The sequence below is a fragment of the Micropterus salmoides genome, unplaced genomic scaffold (genome assembly GCF_014851395.1).
Source record: "Micropterus salmoides isolate LMB-PRFRI ecotype aquatic unplaced genomic scaffold, ASM1485139v1 Ms_hic_scaffold_19, whole genome shotgun sequence".
In the NCBI taxonomy this organism is placed as follows: domain Eukaryota; kingdom Metazoa; phylum Chordata; class Actinopteri; order Centrarchiformes; family Centrarchidae; genus Micropterus; species Micropterus salmoides.
The window spans coordinates 16,290,967-16,311,226 of NW_024041039.1; the positions used below are offsets into that span (position 1 = coordinate 16,290,967).

The 20,260-nt window shown below is 39.8% G+C and overlaps 2 protein-coding genes across 2 annotated transcripts; both read right to left on the reverse strand.

Annotated features, from left to right (window-relative positions):
- Positions 1 to 963: 963 nt before the first annotated feature.
- Positions 964 to 14,328, reverse strand: znf292a (zinc finger protein 292a). Its single transcript, XM_038728919.1, has 8 exons — positions 14,165 to 14,328; positions 11,875 to 12,029; positions 10,478 to 10,556; positions 9,995 to 10,130; positions 9,624 to 9,826; positions 9,233 to 9,369; positions 7,685 to 7,826; positions 964 to 7,544 (listed from the first exon to the last, which is right to left on the reverse strand). Exons 1-8 carry the CDS (start codon positions 14,312 to 14,314, stop codon positions 1,401 to 1,403), a joined length of 7,146 nt encoding a protein of 2,381 aa, XP_038584847.1. The 5' UTR covers positions 14,315 to 14,328; the 3' UTR covers positions 964 to 1,400.
- Positions 14,329 to 15,390: 1,062 nt separating this feature from the next.
- cga (glycoprotein hormones, alpha polypeptide) lies at positions 15,391 to 16,765 on the reverse strand. The gene is made up of 4 exons (XM_038728074.1): positions 16,677 to 16,765; positions 16,478 to 16,589; positions 15,995 to 16,179; positions 15,391 to 15,699 (listed from the first exon to the last, which is right to left on the reverse strand). Exons 1-4 carry the CDS (start codon positions 16,701 to 16,703, stop codon positions 15,625 to 15,627), a joined length of 399 nt encoding a protein of 132 aa, XP_038584002.1. The 5' UTR covers positions 16,704 to 16,765; the 3' UTR covers positions 15,391 to 15,624.
- Between the last annotated feature and the right edge of the window lie 3,495 nt (positions 16,766 to 20,260).

Consider the following 20,260-nt stretch of genomic DNA (forward strand, 5'->3'; position numbering starts at 1 on the left):
TTTAAGCATCCCAGGCTGTTGCCTCCCTGCAGTCCAACTGTTTCCTGTTGCAGTATTCACACTCATGTTGCTCTCTAATACTAATAATCCGATTATAATAATAAATATACAATAGTAGTAATAAAAGTAATAGTTGAAATAAGTAATAGTATTACCTTTAGCTTTATTTATTTATATCAGCATGTACATTTTAAGTGTATATAGATGACATAATTAAAGTTTAGCTGTATATTTCAAGTGTTGAATTAATATTTTAATGTAAAAAGGGGACCTGGCTAGGACTTTATTTAGCCCTTTACAAAATTTTGTTAGCATTTCATGCAGTCCAGTAAGTAAGTGTGTTATTTGTGTGTAAAGTAAGTAAGCAGGCAAGAAGATTAATTAAAGTGATCTTCCTCTGATGTTTTGTAAGAAATTCAGCAATGGTATATGGCCATTATATGTCTATTTTCCATACTTTATCTATTATTGTGTATTTGTAATTGCATCTTATTACAGTAGGTCAGAGCATGAAATCTTGGATGCCTGAGAAACACATTTACTCTACTGCAGAGGATTATAAAGTTTGAGGCGGGCTCAAAACAGTTTCAGGGGAGGCTCAGTAAATGAAAGTGAAACAATATTACATATTAAATTAGTTATCAACAGGAGATCACATAGAATAGCGTACATGTGAGAGAGCATACAGAGATACAGTAGTTTTGGGGAACTGTTTTTCTAATTTTATCAGAGTCAGAAACTAATAAATGCCTTAAGACAGACCTTTTTTAATGTATCTGGTGTAGTCTGAAGTTACGTCAAACAGCAATACTAGGCTATCTTGGCTCAACTGTTGAGTGTCTACGGGATCAAATAGTATAATCATGATCCCATAGGCTCTTCTCAGACTCTGAAAACCATTGGTCTACCATGAACAAGATAAAGCAAAAAATCCATGCAACAGAAAAACAGATCTGCAGCCAATACTTTACAAAAAGAACCAGTAACATTTTATTGAACACTGTGTGGAAGACATGTAAATATTACAGATAGGTCTACTAGTGTTGAAAAAGGATGAAATAAATACAAACAGAACTTGAAATCCCATAGGGATATATAAAAACATTGTTTTTCTTAAAAGTCTCCATTTAGCAAAAGAAAAAAAAACATCTTCAATACTAAGCATAAATACAAACATGTTTCTAAAATCTATGCCCTATAGATTACCTGGTTATTATAACTAACATACATACTTAAAATCATCCAAGACATTTTTTCATTAAGTACAAAATAGGCCATTTCATCGTTAACTGTGACCGTTACTGTTATCAGTTGGAAATCTGATGCATTAACAAACAAACCATTCTGCAGCATAACTTCTCAAATCCTGAGTGAGATCGAGTTGAAAACAAAATACCGGGCTATGATCCGCTATAAAGCCACTTTTTTATTAGGACTGTGGGTTTCATATCTTGTAGCTGCTTTAGCAAAAGATCAGCACCGTCTGAAAATGTTTTATCCATGACAATCTTGACATTGCTCACTGATTTCAGATTAAGGGGATTTCTGAAGTCTACAAGATTTTCACAGCCAGTTACTTTACTTTTCATTGCAAATTTCTGTTTGTGAGTTTGTTGTCTTTTGGACGGCAGTTCAGCACTAGATTTGTCATTTAATTTGCGTTTGGAAGAGTGAGTTGACTCTGAGGTTTCCAAGAACTTAAGAAAAGAGTCTTCAAGTCCTAAAGGCTTGAAAGACCCTGGCATAACCCCATCGTCACGTTGTTCTTGGGCTGTAGGGGTTCCAGGATTTGAGTTCTCTCTTGAGCTGTTAACAGTCGAACGATTCCGAAGTGTCTGCATCCTCTCTGGACAAGCTGGTGTAGGATGTGCAGGTTTTCTGGGACGGCCTCTTTTAGTTCCTCCGTCCGTCCCAGTGGAAGCTTGAGATTCTGCACTATCGTCGTTGGACTGCTTGCTGTCTTCTTGGCCTATTCTATCCACCAGCTCATCTGTTTTCTGGTCACTGGGCTTTTCTCCGTCGTCTGGCTCCGTCTCCTCAGAAGATGAGCTTGACGCGCCCTCTGGTTTCTTTGCATCCTTGAATCTGGCGCGTGAGTACTTTTTGCAGAAAATGAACTGGCTCCTCTGGTCTTCGATGTATCTTTCTGTGAGGCCATGAGTGGTGTAATGCTTAAATATACTTCTTTCAGCCCGCTCCACTGCATCGCAGCCTATTATCATGCATGGGTACTGCAGGGCGGACTTCTTGGTGCACATGGCTGATGCCTCCTCATGGGATTTTAGTGTAGGTTTTCCAAAACTAGTCCAGTGTTCAATGGACTTTCCATCTTTCTTTTTAGTGTTTTTCTTCTTCACTTTGAATTTGTTTTCTACATTCTCTTTCCCATTGTTAACCCCCGGGAAGAGTCCTACTGATTTGGTCCTTCTTCCGTCACTTGTTTTAGGATCATAAACATAATCATGCTTTTTTATCAGGTGTCTGAGGAGGTTTGATTTTGTAGTGTAAACGCGGTCGCATCCCTCATACTCGCACCTGAAAGTTGGATCAACTGAGCCGCTCTCTGAGATGGCGATTTCCTTGTGGAAATTCTTAATGTGCTCAATGTACTTATCCACAGAGTTGAAGGGGAGAGCGCACTCCGGCCGGTCACAGTTGAAAGTCCCTATGGTCATGCTGGCCATCATGGCGGTGGCTTTGTCACGGGTAAACTTGTGAAGTAAGAGGTAATGCTGCACTAACCTTGTGATTCCCATGAACACCCTTGAACAGTCTTTCACTTGACACCTGACTTCATTATCTTTGTCTACGCTCTGATCGCTCTCCTGTCCATTATTAACACTTGGCTTTTCAATGTCAGTTTCCGGTTTGGTGGGGGGCAGGGATGCCTGATGCATGGCCCTGTAATGGAGAATCAAATTCTGCTGGATGGTGAATGCGGCAGTGCATCCTTCATGAACACAGCGATATGGTCTATATGGACTGTAGGCGTCTGTTTCACACATTTTGAGGCTCAACCGTTTCGGGGTTTTCTCTTTCCTCTGTGCTTCGTCCTTCGTTGGTGTGGTTTTGGAGCTGCTGGGTTTCTCTGGGGAAGATGAAGGAGATGCAGTAGGAGAGCTGGACTTGGGCTCTTTCACTTTACTTAATGGTGCATCTGATCGTCCTTGCTGCTCCTTCACTTTGCCAACTGGACTGGGTTTCTGTTGTAAACTGGATTTCTGTTTCACATCTGGACTCTTGTTTACAACAGCCACCTTAGGCTGCTCTGGGGCTTCATGAACTGATGGTGCCACCTCACCAAACGACCCATCAGTCAAATAGTTGGGAGGAGACGGTAGTCGTGTAACAGTTGATACTTCAGGTGTGAAGCCTTGTTTAACTGCCTCTCCTGGTAATATGATTTGAGGAACTTCTGGATTGTTGTCACTGTCTGTTTGAGGTGCAATTGCAATGTCAAGCGGTTCTTGTTTTATAGCAGGAATTACCGCTGCAGATTGGGTCATGTGACTGGTATTGGCATCAGTGGTTGCACGGCTAATAACCACTTCATCTTTGTTAAGTCTAAAAGCACGCCTGTTTCGAGCACTGATCCGTAGCTTCTGCATTTCTACCTTTGACAGTCGATGGACTTTTTCATAGTGAATTCTCAAACCTGTCGTTCTTGTGAATGTTTTGGGGCAAATCTGACAAGGATATGGAGACAGTTTGGATGGGGTTCTCTTTAGTTCTTCAATCATCTCATTAGAGTAATCATGCATTTTACTCAAGTGTTTGAATAACGCTTCCTTTGTCATGAATGAGTACTCACAGTCATCCTGGTCACATTTAAAAGGTTTCGGTACCTTTTCAGAGGGCTTGTCATCATTTTTACTGAGCATTTTACTTTTTTCAATCCCAGGGGCTGTATCACAATGACTGACATTTTGCTCTAACGACAGAGCACTCCGCATTTTCTCTTGTGCTGCCTCAATCAAATCCAACCTTTGAAAGGCATGCGAAATTTCCATCAAGTGATCTTCTTGATAAGGTACAGCGAGGGCTGAATTAGCCAACTCTACTGGCTTCTCTTGCTGGATTTCAGAGGAAACCGATAAGGAGTTTGAATAGTCCATTATATTTGTATTTTGGGGCTCCTGTTTCAACACCATGGGTGAAGTCAAAGTGGTCAAGCTACACGATTGCTGTGAAAAATCACCATTTGACACATTGTATGTTGCTCCGTTAGTGTCAGGGACATGGGGGTCATTGAGAAAATCAAGAAAAGATGTTGGCAGATCAGCTGTTAGGTCAATTTCGTCTACAGGCCTGCACTGTGAGCGTTTAGATAAGTGACCTCCGAGAGACTTGGTGCTTGTGAACTCTCTGAAGCATCTCCTGCAGAGGACCTTGCCATCCTTAATGATGGCTGGCCATTTGGTTCGCTTGCTCAACCTGGTGCGTTTTCCTTTCTGCACGTCAGGCTCACTGCCCTTTTCATCTGAAGGGTTAGCCTCACAGTCAGCATTAAGACAGTCCTCTTCATAAGGGAACTCTGTTTGAGTGACACTGGGTGGACTGAGCATGCCATCCACGGAGTTGTCCATCGGTTCATACCCAGGAGTGGACATATTCTCTGTTTTAATGATTTGATTTGCTGCATTAAATGCAATGTGGGCCTCGGGGCTTAGACACTTCATGGGAATATCAACTGATGAGCCTTGAGTATGACAAGAGTTTTCGCTCTGAGCATATGGAGTGTGGTAACTTCTTTCATGGAGGCCATCAATTGTTGAGATATTGTTTCCATTATCCAAGTGACTTGTCATACTTTCACTGCTTTTTCTCATATCTACATTGTCTCCACTGCCCTCTGGATGCATTAGACCATACTGATGCCCTCCGTTATGTATTTGCCCTCCATTGTCGAGCATCAAAGAACTGGAGACATACTGGGACATCAAACTTGAATCTGAAGGAGCGTGCGACATAGTGGGACCATGTATAGCTGCCATCGAAGGCTCTCTATCAGATGGGAGAGGCGCTGTGGTTTGATAAGGGTCTGCCTGCCATTGAGGATAGCTCCGAGAGGGGTACTCATTCATGTTAAAGGCATCTGGATAGCAGTTATTCATGGGAGGTGAAGACCATGACTGGGACACGTCTGAATGAATCATTCCGCTGGGATTACTTGGGCTTCCCCATGATGGATACAGAGTGGGGTTCACCATTGGAGTGATAGGCACAGGCTCCATTGATCCAGGATAACACTGGGAAGGTGAGGTTGAACATCCCGTTGGGTAATCCATTTGCTTCATCCCAGGTTTGTTGCATAGTATTCCTGGCTGATTTGATGGCCTGTTCCCCAGGTTCTGGGGCGGATTAGGTGAAGCTGGCCCACATGGTGCTTTTTTTGCTGTAATCTTGGCAACTTTGTTATATTTCTTTGCCAATTTCCAGTCTTCAAATATTTCCGGGTGTTGCTTCTTGACATGCCTAGAAAGACTTTTGTTTGTACTGTATGCCCTTGTACAGTCATTATATGGGCAGCAATGCAAGTTCTCCTCATTTCCAGCAGTTACAGCAGGCGTGCTGGAAGGGTATCCTTGCAGCGAAGAAGGAATTTCTGTCTTGATTTGACTTGGAGAAATAATTTGTGGAATCGCTTTTGAAACTTCATTGCTCTGTACATTATTAAGCCCCTCACCCTGTTGACTTGCCACAGGATTTGTTGTGCTGGGTACAGGGTACAATGGAGGGATCTCACCTTGCCCAGCCTCATCATGGTGCACGTGAGGAGCCTCCGGTGCTGCTTCCACATCAGGTGGTGCTGCAGTGGGCTTTGTCAGCGGAGTGTAGCAGTTCTCTGGTTCTTCCATTTCAGGATCTTCCGCAGAATTCAGCATGCTTTCAATCGAGTGTTTCACTCTTACAGGACCAGCTTCTTTAGCAAGCTCTGCTAATGTGCATGGTGATGTGGTTGTCTTTGTCTCCTCCTTCATATATGTGTCTGTATTAGTCCTTTCAGGGCAGAAAACTGCAGGACTTGCATACTCTTTGCTCAGGGTGCTCTCGAGGGTTGCTTCTACTTTTGGAGTGAAAGGAGGGTTTTGATTTGTGATGGGCAAACAGTTAACTGCATAATTTGTACTATGATTCTCTTGATGAGACAAGAATTGAGACTGTGAGTAGAATATTTTGCCACAGTTATCAGTTTGGCAGGTGTAAGTAAGGTAATGCTGAGCCTCGTGATCATACAACAGGTAGGCCTCACTGAAAACTTGGCCACAGTTAGGGAACATGCACTGGGCCTTAAATTCAGGATGTGTTTTTCTATGCATGAGAAGCTCAGAATTGGAGTTAAAGTTGGCCTTGCAATCCAACTGTATGCAGATATATGGTTTGCTGCCACAGTGCATCTGCAAATGATCATTAAGATGTCTGACATTAACAAACTGCCGTCTGCAATACTGGCACACCACTTTTTGTTTTTGGATCTCTAAAAACCTCATGGCCTCTTCGTCGTCCTTGTGAGATCTGACATGAGCCATGAGGTTACGGAAAAACTTGAAAGCCTTGGAACAGTTTTTGACAGGACAGAAACAGTCTTGGCTGATGTGTGTGTCAGATGTAGTTTGTTCTATCTTAACAGGAGACACCAACTGGTCGGCAATTTGCGATTCAATTTTAACAGGACTAATGCTCATCTTTGCAGCAACCTTTGAATTTTTTGATGGACTTTTAGGGGACTGAGGTGGTTTTGTTACCTTTCTAGCAGCTTTCATTGCAGCTAGTCTCTCCTTGCAAGATTGCTTTACATGCGATGCTACATGTGGCTCTAAAACCTCCCTACTCTCAAAACTGTCAGCACAAATCGGACAAAGATAGACTCCATCTTTGAAGTGCTTCTGCGCGTGGCGAACTATTCTGTGACCCAAGAACTCCTTGTCACACAACACACAATACTGCATGTAGGCTCGCCAATTTCTGAACCTGGCAGACACAAAGCCCTGCTCCCGGAGTTTTTTAGCCTCTCTGTTTTTCTCTCTTTCATCTGTGATTTCATTGAGTTCATTTGTAGTGGTTAACAGAAAATCCTCCAGATCTCTGTATTCAGGGAGTTTGCCAAGTGCACTTTCCACCTCATGTTCGTCTGTGTCATTGAGTGTGTCAATGGATGACACAATAGCTGCCTCCTCGCCCATCAGTGCCAAGCAGTTGCGTTTCAGTGTCTTCCAGTCCCAGAACTCTGGATCAAAAGGCCACTGTGTCTTCAAGGCCAGCAGTAACTCACAGCGTAAAGAATTGGGCACTGGTAGACTCCCGTCCTCCTCTGGCTTTTGGTCGGGTTCGTTGTACAGCGACTCCACAGCATAATACGAGTCAATGGTAGGTTGGAGGAGGAACTCAGTCAGCTGGCACGCACGCTTAACCTCTAGATCAGTTGGCAAGAGGCAGGAAATAGTTTTGCAGATGGTGGACTTGCTATCCTTATGGTCACTGGAGGTCATTTTCAGAGCTTGAATGCACATTTCCACGCACACTGGAAGCCCCACCTCTCCAACCTACGGAAATAAAAAAGTAACATAAATGTCAAGGATTTGATTAGTTGATTTGATTAGTTGTAGTATGAGTCATTGTTGGCGTGAATGGCTCTGTGTAATGGTTCTGCTATAAGCTAAAATCTGCAGACTATTTTTCTTACCTCGTTTTGGATTACTTTGATTAGAAACAGAATATGACAGACGCTTCTGCAGAGAAGAGCCATCTCTTTGCTGTGTCCAAGAAATGCATCAGCTGACGACGCTAAACGAATGAGTAGCTTACTCCAGAACAGTGTGAGTTCCCTGGAAAACATCACAAACACAACTGTTAAACACAACTAATGTTTATTTTAATTATTGACTGGGGCTGGGCGATATGGCCAAAAATTTTATCACGATAAAACATATCAGTCGATAATTATCACGATAAATGTCAAATCCTTATTTCCTAAGTTTAAAGGCTGATCTTTGCTCCTGAATGAAAGTTGAAGAAACCAGATGGTTAATTGTGTTTTAAACTTTATTCTTTATGGTCAGAACATGACAAACACTTGCCAAACAGTGGATCACTTAATATATCTGAAGTAGAACATTCACAACAATCATAATAATAAAAGAAAAGTCAACAAATAAGTTAATAAGTTAAATCTTTTTGGAGCTTTTTCCTTGACAAAATAAATATCTTAATAGAAAAAATAAGTTACTGAGTCATTTTTGAGTCAGTTGAGTCAATTGAACATTTACTATACTGTTATTGAGGAAAATTATATTGCGATGATTATCGTTATCGTTTTATCACCCAGCCCTATTATAATCTTTCAAAGATTTATCATAGTCTTGGTCTAGAAAATATTACAAAACAATGAAAAATACCCATCGCAATCTCCTAGATCCCAAGGTGACATCATCATATTTCCTGTTTCATCTGACCAAAAGTCCCAAAAACCCATAATATTCAATTTACTATCATATAGAACAAGGAAAGTCTATTTCTCACATATAAGAACATGAAGCCATTAAATGTTTGGTGTTTTTGCTTGAAACAAAACCTAAATGATAAATCAATTACCAATAGTTTTCAATGAATGTTCTGTTAATTGACTAGTTGTTGCAGTTTTATTTATTCAAAAAGTATACGGTATATTCAGATTACCGATAACCACTTATCTAAAAGTGTACTTGTACAGTTTCAACTAGACGGTTGCTGTTGCAAAGCAGTCATGGATTAATGAGAGCAAGTCATTTATACTCTTACTCATTCAGTCACAGTTGGCCAAGTCTCACATATCCAGATCTCCACACTTGATTTTAGCACTGTGCCAGCGCTCGAGAAAGGCTGGCTGAACACCTCATCATTCTGGTATAGAGGAAAAAGCAGCCTGGCTTGTTTGTATTTCTTTAAACCCATCACAATCATCTTGAGTGCCACCAAGCCCAGGATGCAACAACGGTGCCCTCGCAAAACGGTAACATGCAGATAACAGAAGGAGCAGAGAATTCCCACTGAAGTAGTTGTACCTGCACCCTACTTCCTGTGAGACTAAAGTTGGCCTGTCTTATCATCAGCACAGTGAGGGTATCTTTGTTTGCTTCGGGTTTGGATAAAAGTCAGTTGCATAATACATTTGTTCCACGACCACTGTATTCTAAAGGGCAATTTGTGCTAAGTGTTAAAAGAGCATTTATGTGAATTAAACAGCAATACTTACCAGGCACAATAAACATCTCCTTGGAGAAGCTGTCGCTTGAGAAAGGCAGAACATAAACAGAGAGCTCCTTTCTCATCTGCCTCTGACTCCAAGTTGCAGATCATTTCAAGAGCATCTTTACAGTCTATTGACGCAATCTAGAAAGAGAAATAATCAAAGAAACAGTCAATTTAAATGAAATCAAATAAAGATGTTTGAAACCCCTGTTGGGCCATCAAACAAGTGCTGAATGATTACTTGGTTTAGCTAAGTCCATTTTCTGTCCAATCTGTTTTAATGATTGTTACACAAAAAAAAACAACTTAAAAATGGCAGCAGAGTACTTGTTCAAGTGTTACATGTAACAACTTTGTGTGTTCAAATAACTCTGTTGCTGTGTGTCATTTCTTACCTCTTCCATTAGCTGCTCCTGATTTTTTGTCATGCAGATGCAGAGCAAGTAGGTTTGTTTGAAGTTTCCTTTTCCTTCATATCCGGCATACTCCGAGCACATCTTTGCAAGGACAGCAGCTTTATCAATGCTGTCCACTTTGATAAGGTGCTTTATTCTCATGTTCAGAAGCGTGGGACCTTCCAACTCAAGATACTCATGAACTAAGAAACAAATCATTAAAAAAAAGAGAGTAGAAGACAAGAGACAAAAGATGAGAAACTGCAGATAAGAGGCCATTCAGACGATTATATTATACACACTGAACAATTATAATTTCACGTGACTGTGCAAGTTAGGGTGGTGCATCTTTGTACAAAGTGAGAGCTAACCTTGCTCAGTTTGAGGGATTTGATTGGAGAGGATGCTGCTTAGTGTGGTGTTGGACCAGACGCCATCCTGCTGCGCCAGAACTGAGAGCAGGCAAAGCTGTGTGCTCCCACTTTCTTGTAAAAGGCTTTGTGCCAACTGCAACAGAAGATAAATAAATATGTAGTAAGTAAATTACTAAAACTTCTGTGACTCAACAGTGTTAGACAGTCAAGAATCTAAAGTCATCGTTACAACAATGTTATTGTAGTGATTTTGTCACCATTCAACAGTTTAAATTTCTTCAAAGGCAGCAGTGAACAGAACATTTCATAAAATGTCATTCTTGTAAAGAGAACCAACCGAACATTCAGCCCAGTTGTTTATACTACTTTCCAATGATGAGCTAAACCAAATGCATTCTAATTGCTAAACAACCTTTCTTTGCTTATCGCTGCAAAGATAAGCCTCAGAAAAAGTCTCCGAACAGCCCTGGGGATACTGACCTTCATGGAGGACTGAAACTCCTCCCATAAGGCACCAGGGACATGCTGGGGCAGTAAGAGCAGCAGCTCCGCACAGCTCCTGTGGATCAAACACAGCCATTTTTTTAAAGCCACATTTAGGTCAAGGATGTGCACACACTCCAAAATATAAGGGTAACCACTAAGTGAGATCAGTCAGTTTGACATTTTGGAAATACAATAAAGTTTTAAACAGCAACAATGCAGGGTGTAAGTCAGTAGCAGTGAGACACTTTAGTTAGATGGATCAATATAGGTGTTATTAAATAGTTGTTTATAATATGGTAGTTATGGAAAAACAGCTCAGAAAGGCTTCATCAGTAATTGTGATAAATACTTAAGTTGCATTCTTGGCATTAATAATGGTTGCCTCTGATTCCCTTCATTTTGTGTATGGAGTGCACCTCCATGTGCAAAGTAGCTCGTCCCAAATATGTCGAAGCTCCCCAAGAGGTAGCCTACATTTCTATTCTGTATTACAGCCTCAAGGACTTTGCCTCCAATAACTACTTCAACAGCACATTGTGCGAATAGCTGAATAGTTCCTGTATACTGTTTGCTGAGTCTTTCTAAATGTTTCATACGGTATCTAAATTTCCTTTGAGATTTGGGTGTGTTTAGTTTTATTGTTATTGTTATTGTCAAATATTTTGCATCTTTCATGTAATATCTAAAGAGATCACTGTCAGCCAAAGACAAAGCTACACCAGTGGAACGGCAAAGCAAACTAATGTTAATGCATTATAATGCTAATAATGTTAATGGTGTAACGTAATGCAGTAATAGAAAATAAATAAATACATTTACTCAACTACTATAAGTATACAAGTGTGTGTGTGTGTGTGTGTGTATATATATATATATATTTATTTACTCCACTACATCTCAGTGGGAAATACTGTACTTTTCACTCTGTTACTTTGCATATCAACAAAAGAATTATGATGTTTTAGATAAGACATAAAAAAAATTACCCAGCAGTATAAAAAGTAATGAAAATAAGCTCCACTTTTAATAGCTGCAAAACTTTTACTCAAGTCAATTATTGAATGCTAGACTTTCACTTGTAACTAAGTATTTCTAAACTGTGGTATTACTATGTTGACTTAAATTAATGATGAGTTTATCTTTTACCACTGACGTCATCTGCACATCCACAACCTGTAAGCCATTCTTTGCCACATCAACTTTACACTAACACAGGAGAGCTTGAAGGAGATGCTCTCCCCTAATATACAATCTGAGCATTATATTTCTGTCATCCATGCATAACATGTAGTTACACATCGACAGTAAAGATGCTGTTTGAAAGAACAAGACAAAATAATACAGGATTTTAAGAAATTTCCAGCGACACCCCTGTCAGAGTCTCTACTCACAGTGCTAACTTTTCAAGTAGCAGTGGCACGTTTTCACATTCAGAGGAGAGACAGGAGGCGGCCTTAGCAAAGCTGAGGATAGCTACAGTGTAGACCTCCAGCAAAGGCAGTGGATCCTCATCCGTTTTCCAACGGCCAGCATGTTCCACAAGGACCTGGAAAACATTAAAATTGCTACAATTAGAATAAACCCACTGACAGATTGATTAAAGTTAAAGCCAACTGCTGATTCGGCACATCCTAGTATAGAATAACTGGCTGGGAAAAATGAAAATCCAAGCTTATAAAAATAAACACCATGTGTTTAAATCACTATCATCTTTCTTTAGCGCTGAAACAACTACTCAATTACTCCATCACGTAAAAATGCACAACATCCTGTGTCTAGCTTCTCATATGTGAGAATTTGCTGCTTTTCTCTGTTTTACATCATTTGGAAATTGAATTTCTTTGGGGTTTTGGGCAACTGCCTGGATAAAATAACCAATTTAGAGATGTCACCTTTGGCACTGGGAAATTGTGTCAGGCATGTTTCACAGTTCTGACATTTTGTAAACTCAGCAAATAATCAGTTAATCTTAAAACCAACCGACAGATTGGAGATTGGAGACTGGAGACAGGTTTCAGACCTATTTTGCTTATTTATTAACTTTTTTTGTTGTATATGTGTATTTACATATAGACAAATTATGCTTAGTGATGCCCCTGTGTCAATAATATAAGCTAAGTAAAATCAGAATCAGCTTTATTGCCAGGTATTTGTAAACATACGAGGAATTTGACTCAGGATTGTACATTGCTCATGATGTGCTTACTCATAAATGTGTCCATAGTAGTAAAAAGACAAAATACAGGCTTCATAGTCATGGAGACTGAATCAAAATCAAAGTTGTTAAGTGAGAAAAAATATTCCTCTGTACTAGGACTGATTACAAACATGTTGTAAAAGATTTAGCTTTGCCGTTTGCTTTGACTTGAAAAAGCAACTTAAGATTTTAATATATATCACAAACTATTAAAGTTGAAATGTTTAATTTGCATCAATATTTATTTTGTTATTATTTGCTGATAATGATGTCATGTAGACACCTAAAACAACAAAGCACCAAGTTATGAGTAGCCTTTTTTTATCCTCCCTCTCTTTTTTCCTTTCCCTCAGCTCAAGTAATGCCAAACCTTCATCTCTTAAAAAAGTCCCTCCATTTCTTCCACCCACAATATTCATGCCGATCCATTTCATCCAGAATGACTCTAATATGCAGCTGTAAGTTACTTTTATTAGATAAATCTCGATCATGAGCATTCAGCATAGGGTCCGAGGCTCATCCCCCCCTTTTCCCCCTCAAATAACTTAAACTTAAAGTTTAATTAATTCCTCACTGCCGGTTAATGTTGGATAGAAACAAACCCATGATCTTACATTAATTTGGTGCAATGACAGTAATCCTTGCAGTATCAGATGGATATCAGGTAAATGGATACCTCGCGTGATATTTACGTGGTCAGGGCAAATTAATGAGGAGGATGTGTAATGGAGTCAGTGACCACTGCCACCCTTTCCCTTTTTAAAATCACTGCCACGGCCAGCTGCAGGCACATCGGTTGCCATAAAATTGAATCAATTTAACATCTTTTTTTCTGGTGCAGGCTATATGACTATAACGAGCATCTCCGCTGATGTGGTTAGCAGGATTAATTAGTGCACAAGGCCTGGGCTAGCACCTTAGAAAAATCATTGATCTTTCCGTACGATAAAACAGCTTCATAAAAGTAACCCCTTTTCCATCAAGCGAAAACTTAAACAAGCATGGAGATGCAGTATAATAACGTCTGAATGATATTTTCTACGTGGCGTATACTCTTGTAATTCAGTGCATATCAATGCAATCGCCCTGTAAAATCTCGCTAACGTAGCTTTCCATTTTTTGCACAGCATGACCACTGCACAGGACAGGGGGACCCTGCATACCAGCTAGCAACATCCATCTGCTATTAGCTATGTGGCCTGGAAAATACGAGTAATACATGCACAATGCACACACATTGCTGTGACTTCTCGCCGCGTGGATAGTGAGACTTTGCAAATAAGTTAAAGCCACAGACAAACATCATTGAGGGAATAGCTGAAAACCGCGGAGGAGTTTTTTTCCCCATCTTGAAATGCCAGGCAGCTAGCTATGCAGCTAGCTCCTTAGCTACATTGTTGTAGCAAACGTAGACGCGCATCCTCGGCCAGGAAGCCAGAGGGGCTGCAGGCTGCCCGGGATGAGCAGCAGGAGAACGGGCTAACCTGGCAAAACTCCTGGCAGAAATGCAGCGAGGCTTCCAGCGGAGACTGCAAGCTCTCTTTCAAAGCTGTGGTCAAACCCTGGAACCGCTCTCGGAGCTCCTCGATGGCTTTCCGTGTGTCATATTCCTTCTCTGTCTCCCCCTCCGCCATCTTCACAACAATCACGACCGCGTACGCACAGATGTTACGCTGCCAGACTCGCACTCGCACGCGCACGCAGGGGAGGGGGTGGCGATGGGGTTGAGGGGTGGGGATGGCTGGGGTGGGGGAGGGCACACAGTGTGCTCCAAATACACATACACCCCCTGATGTCAAGAAAGCATCCATGACCTTACAGTGGCACAAAATCACACTCTTCACACAGGCAGGGCTGAAATGTTTGCTTATGAGCTACTCTCAGGTATGACTGGACTTTCCCTGAACATGCTCCATGCTATACCATCCATGCACAGACACTACTGCATGTCAGCTATGACCTCCATTAAGCAACCTCTGGGAAGCAAATTGTATTTTCCAACAAGTTTTAACCAACCTCCAAAATCTCCAAGGCAAGATAATCATGTCTTTCTTGTCCCTCCAGACTTAAACACTTAAAAAGAGTGATGCTAAAATATCATTGGTTACTGTACAGTAGTTACTATGATGTGCACTACAGTTTATGTTAACTTCTTAGTTTTTAGTTCTTAGTAAGTTTTACATTACCCTCAAAATGTGTCTAAATTTATTTCCGCAAACAAACTAAGGTGTTGACTTTCCACATTACAATCTCCACACGTAAGAAATGTGCATTAAATAGGCATTTTATTTCAAAATAATTTTGATTCTGGCGCTGTTCTATGTATAGTATGTCATACCACACAACCTTCATCAGCATCACTTGTCATGGAAATGTAGAGGTTAAAATTACCATTTTTTTCTCCTTTTTTTGTTTTGAGCACTTTAATGACTTCTCTCCAGCTTCAATTTTTTATTGGCTACTTGACTGCCAGTCCTGATTGGTGAATCAGGGTTGTCATAGCACAAGCTTGTAATCAACCTCAAAGTCAAGTTTCACTTTCAGACAGTTTCTCACTTTCCCTTTCACTGCATTCATTTAGACACATATGTCAACTTACGTAAAACGATTTGTTACACAACCAAAACAATTAGCCTACTCCTCCACACATGCCCACACACACTACAATCCCATGCATTTTAGTGTAGGACAAATTCATGAAAATGCAACATCTGGGTGCACATTTTAATTGCTTTTCAATCTACAGGAAATAATATACATATATCAATGCAAAATGTAGATGTCACATTACACATCGCAAACACAGGATTCCTACAAAAATATTTTCTGGAAAAGCAACAACTTACACTGTAAAACAGACAAGAGCTTGTGCATATTAAAAGAAACACAATTTGTTGCAAAGCGGACTGCTGCAGAATGGTCTCCACTTTCCACTTTCCTTTTGTCATATCTTGTGAAAATAGCAAGTGCTGCAGTGGCAGTCTGTATGGTTTCTCACCCTTATGCCGGCCACCTCTGTCTGAAAGAAGAACAGATCGAGAAAGAAACAAGAGTGAATATTAACAAAGCCTCATCAATCTACAGCAGCAACTATGTATGATGGAATGTTCTTTTTAGCATTGTGAGGAGTCGAAACGTCTGCACTTCTGAACAACTTGAAGTGACAGAAACCAGAATTGAAATAAACTGCAAAATCAATTAAAACAAATACAGTCAGGACAGACTCTTTTCAATCTCGCTATAACCTCTACAATGTATAGTAAATAGGCACAGTATTAAGAAAAGACTAGCATGTCTTGTGTCTGCTCCTGTACCTCGTAGCTGTGCTTGGCGACACAGCACGTTGCCTCCGAGGTGATGTTCTTTGGGATCGTCATTGTCTTCATGGCCTTGAGAGGGGTTGGGTACGCTCTGGAGAAGCAGCAGCCCATGCACTGGTAGACTGGACGATCCCTCGAGAAAACAATGTTCTTTCTCAGTGTGCACTCCTCACAGCCCACTGGAGAAAGACGATACAAGTTTTACAACCAGAGTCAAAAAAGTATTGATCACGAACAGCTTGTGATACAGAGCCTGTAACAGCTGAAATCTGAGACTGAAAGCACAGTGCACACTCTTTGTGAATAGAGATAAGTAAAAGCAGATGGTGCCAATTCACTGAACAAGATCCTTAGTTTGTGTACTCACATTACATTTAAATTTCAGTTATTATTTACATATGAACAATTAAATGCCTTTATAGTAAATGAGAGGAGAGTACTTAACACACTAGTGCTTTTATTATAAACAAATCTTACTGTTTGACAAGTCAGTGTTGGGGTATGAATCAGCTACATAAAGAAGAAAAGACAACAGGAGAAGAGAAAGTCCGGCTGACTTCACTGAGCCCATCGTGGTTGAGGCAGTTACCTAATATAACAGAGATAAAACAAAATGGTCAATCAAAAATCTGTTGAATCAAGCCAGAGTAAGCCATAGAAAGAGATAGAGTATTACCATGTTGAGAGAAAGTACCCCCTTCATTGTGCTTCTGTGTGGGAAGGCTTTTTATTGAAAACCTCTGCTTCACTCCAGGTCAATTTATACCCGTGCCCCGCAGTGTGTGACGACTTCCTGGATTAAGTGAACCCTACCAACCTTATCAGTGATCTCACTGACTCACTGCCCACTTTGCAACCTTTCTCATAATCCCTTTAAAGCACAAAATTATGGTGAAAAGTCAAAACATACTTCCACCATCCTTCCTTCCTGACTATGGATGCTGCATTTAATCCCTGGGTTTTTGTTACTTGGTAACTGAGGGTTGTTATTAAATGTCATGTCACAGCAAAAGAAGGGTCATTAGTTTTGGCGTTTCTTGACTCATTTTGGCTTGCTGCAGAAAGACTGTTTGTAGCCTGTGAGTGGCCTAAATGTGTTATGCGTAAATTATAAAGAGTGTCAGAGGCATAGGCTATCACTTTCTAAAGCAATGTCCTAGGTGTCACAAACTTGTAAAAAAAGAAAAATAAAAGAAAAGTTTTTGGATTCACTTTCGAGACATTCTGAATATTAATTACATGATGTGTATTTTCCCATATACTATAAAATCTAATGAAATAGGAGTAAGTAAAATTGTCTTTGATTTCAAGATAGACATACCCAATTTGAGAAGGTTCTGGCTGCCTCCTGGCAAAAATGAACAATTTGAGATCTTCCTTGAGTTAAAATCGATTTTGTTGATTGGCATCTATTTTGAAAGTGAAAACATGCCCAAACATTCTGTAGTTCCAGCTTCTCAAATTTGGTGTGGCTTTTTTTTGTGTCATGTATGATTGTTAATTGAACACTGGTGGAGTTTGCACCTTGGTCGGACACAACAAGGCATTTTGAGGTGTCACAAGGGTCTCTTGGAAGTTGTGTTGGGATTTTTTTTAAGGTAGATATTTAATAGACTAAACAATTAATCACTTAATAAAAAAAATCGCACACTAATCCTAATAAAATCATTATGTAGTTTAACAATGCATACTATACATATTAATACAACAAAACGCTGGAATGCTGCCATATGTCAGTTTAGGTTTAAAAATAACACATATTATTTAGAAATATATATGAATGATTAATTTATATTGGGTGTATTATTTCTACCCATAATTCTTGACTATATATTGAGGTAAAACTAATTTCAGTGACCCTGGCTCCTTCAAAACTGTAGGCTGGATGGAAGAGGTGATGAATAAATGGAGAGATATTTGATAGTCGATATTTGAGGTCTGTCCACCTCCTACATCTGAAATGTCAAGGATGAATATGAATTTATTTTGTATTTCATCTGTCTGTTTACTTAAGTACCCATGTCCTGTGTCCTTGGTTGTGCTGGTGATAAATCCTTGGCCTAAGATTTGTAATTCAGTAAGAGCAAAAAATGAGATGGTAAATCCCACAGATGTTTAAAGGGAGTTTTTGTGTTGTCTAAATTCACAGTATTTGTACCCTTCTATCCAAAGTTGTTTTGTAAATCATTTAACAAATGGTGCTAATTGTCCTATAAATGGCTGTTACACTGTGTGTTGTGGCTTTGGCTATATGTAATTTTAGTTATATATTGTACAATCATTTAATCAAATAAAATGTACTGTCTATATAATTGACACACATTATTTGACCACATCTACCTACACAGACTTACTGAAAAATACATTTCAAAACATTAAAAAATAATCTCGATCATCAACCTGAGGGAAAAATGAGTAACAACAACTCTCTCGGGACCCCACAGGTTATTGATCATATCATGCTTACTTGTCTGGGACTCTTCTATTACATCAGACTTAGCTATTGGCAGCTGTGTTTGAAATAACTGCTTGAAATAATCATAGAGTGGACTGGTGACTGAGTTAAATGTTTCCGAGCCAGCTGAGTATGTTTAAGATACTAAGAGATGGGATGTTATGAGATATTTAAGAAAAAAGGCAACCAGGTGAGAATAGAGGCACAGAGGATTAGTTTGAGGACATGTTCCTTTCTCTATATTTCGATGCTGTTATTGACCCGCTATACATCCTCCTGATGTATGTTTCTTATGTTCTGCAGGCAGCAAGATCAAGATGCTCTGACTCTCTCTTTGTGTCCTACTGGATCAGGATGAGGACAAGAACCAAATCAATTCAATTTTATTTATTATTTTTATTTATTTATTATTTATATAGCGCCAATTCATAATATGAAAGTTATCTTGTTGCATTTTTGATATAGAGCAGGTCTAGACCGTACTCTTTGTAATATTATTAACAGAGACCCAACAATTCCCACCATGAGCAAGCACTTGGTGACACAGGCAAGGAAAAACTCCCTTTTAGGAGGTATAAACCTTGAGAGAAAAAGATAGAGAGAGGGAGAGGGTGAGAAGCAGTCCAGCACAATATCCACACAGACATACAGTAAAGGTGGTAATGGTACACACGGAAAAAAAATTATAGTACTAATAATGATAGTTTTAATGATAATAATAATAGGACTAATAATAATAATAATAACAATCGTAGCAATGGGTGTCAAGCAAGAACATGAGGGCAGCAGAAAGATTGTAACCACAGATCCAGACCCCACAGCCCCGGAGGCAGAAACACCTTCAGAAAGCAACAGACATGTAGAAAGCCCCAGCTGTACAGTAAATGGTGTGTAGCCCACATGGTCATGCTCTGGGACACACTAGTGAGATATATGCTCCGGTGTCAACACTGCCACTGTTGCTGTAGTCTGGAGAGAGCACAGGACACACAGTGAGGTTAGCAGGTCATGTCTATTCTCAGCCAGGTGCTACACAGTTCAAAGCCAATGTGCTCTAGATGGCATCCCCAAGATAACCCCCAACAAGCCAGTGACACCAGACAACAAATGAGGTAATTAGATTAGACCTGTAATTTTCTTGGTTATGAAGCTAATGGCAATATTATTAAGTGAAGCAGTAAAGAGAAAAGTGAGGATGATTATGAAAACCATCAAGTCCGTCCATATTCATGATCCTAGCTCATTCCCAGCTCAACACAAACTGAGGGTTGACTAAAAAATATTAATTAAATGAAAGTCACAGCAGGCTGTTAAAAGATGTTGCACTCTGGACAAGTGCAAAAATTCAGTAGTTTACCAGTTAAAAATGACTATCCATCTTATTTATTGCATTTACACAAAGATTTTTCTTTTTTAAATTCTTGTAAAATATTAATTATTTTCCTTAAATTCAAAGCATCATTTTAATGGGATATAGGTAATTTTGCACCATACATGCAGGCACACACACTTATGCTCTTGTGTGCTCTTGTAAACACAAAAACAAAAGGCTGAATGTGATGAACAAGGGTTTTGCTCAAGATGTGTTGCTTAAGAGCTCAGATAATTTTGCTTTGGTTGATGAGTACACAGAGGCACTCTCTCCACATGGTGGCATGAGAGATCTGCAGTGTAGGAACAATTAGATTGGTCCTTATCTTATTCAAGAGTTCGTATGGAGCCAAAAATACTGGCTCTGCAGGTTCTCAGAGGCTTTTATGCTGGAATAATGATTGTATGTCACTGAAATCAAAGTAGAAGTTGTC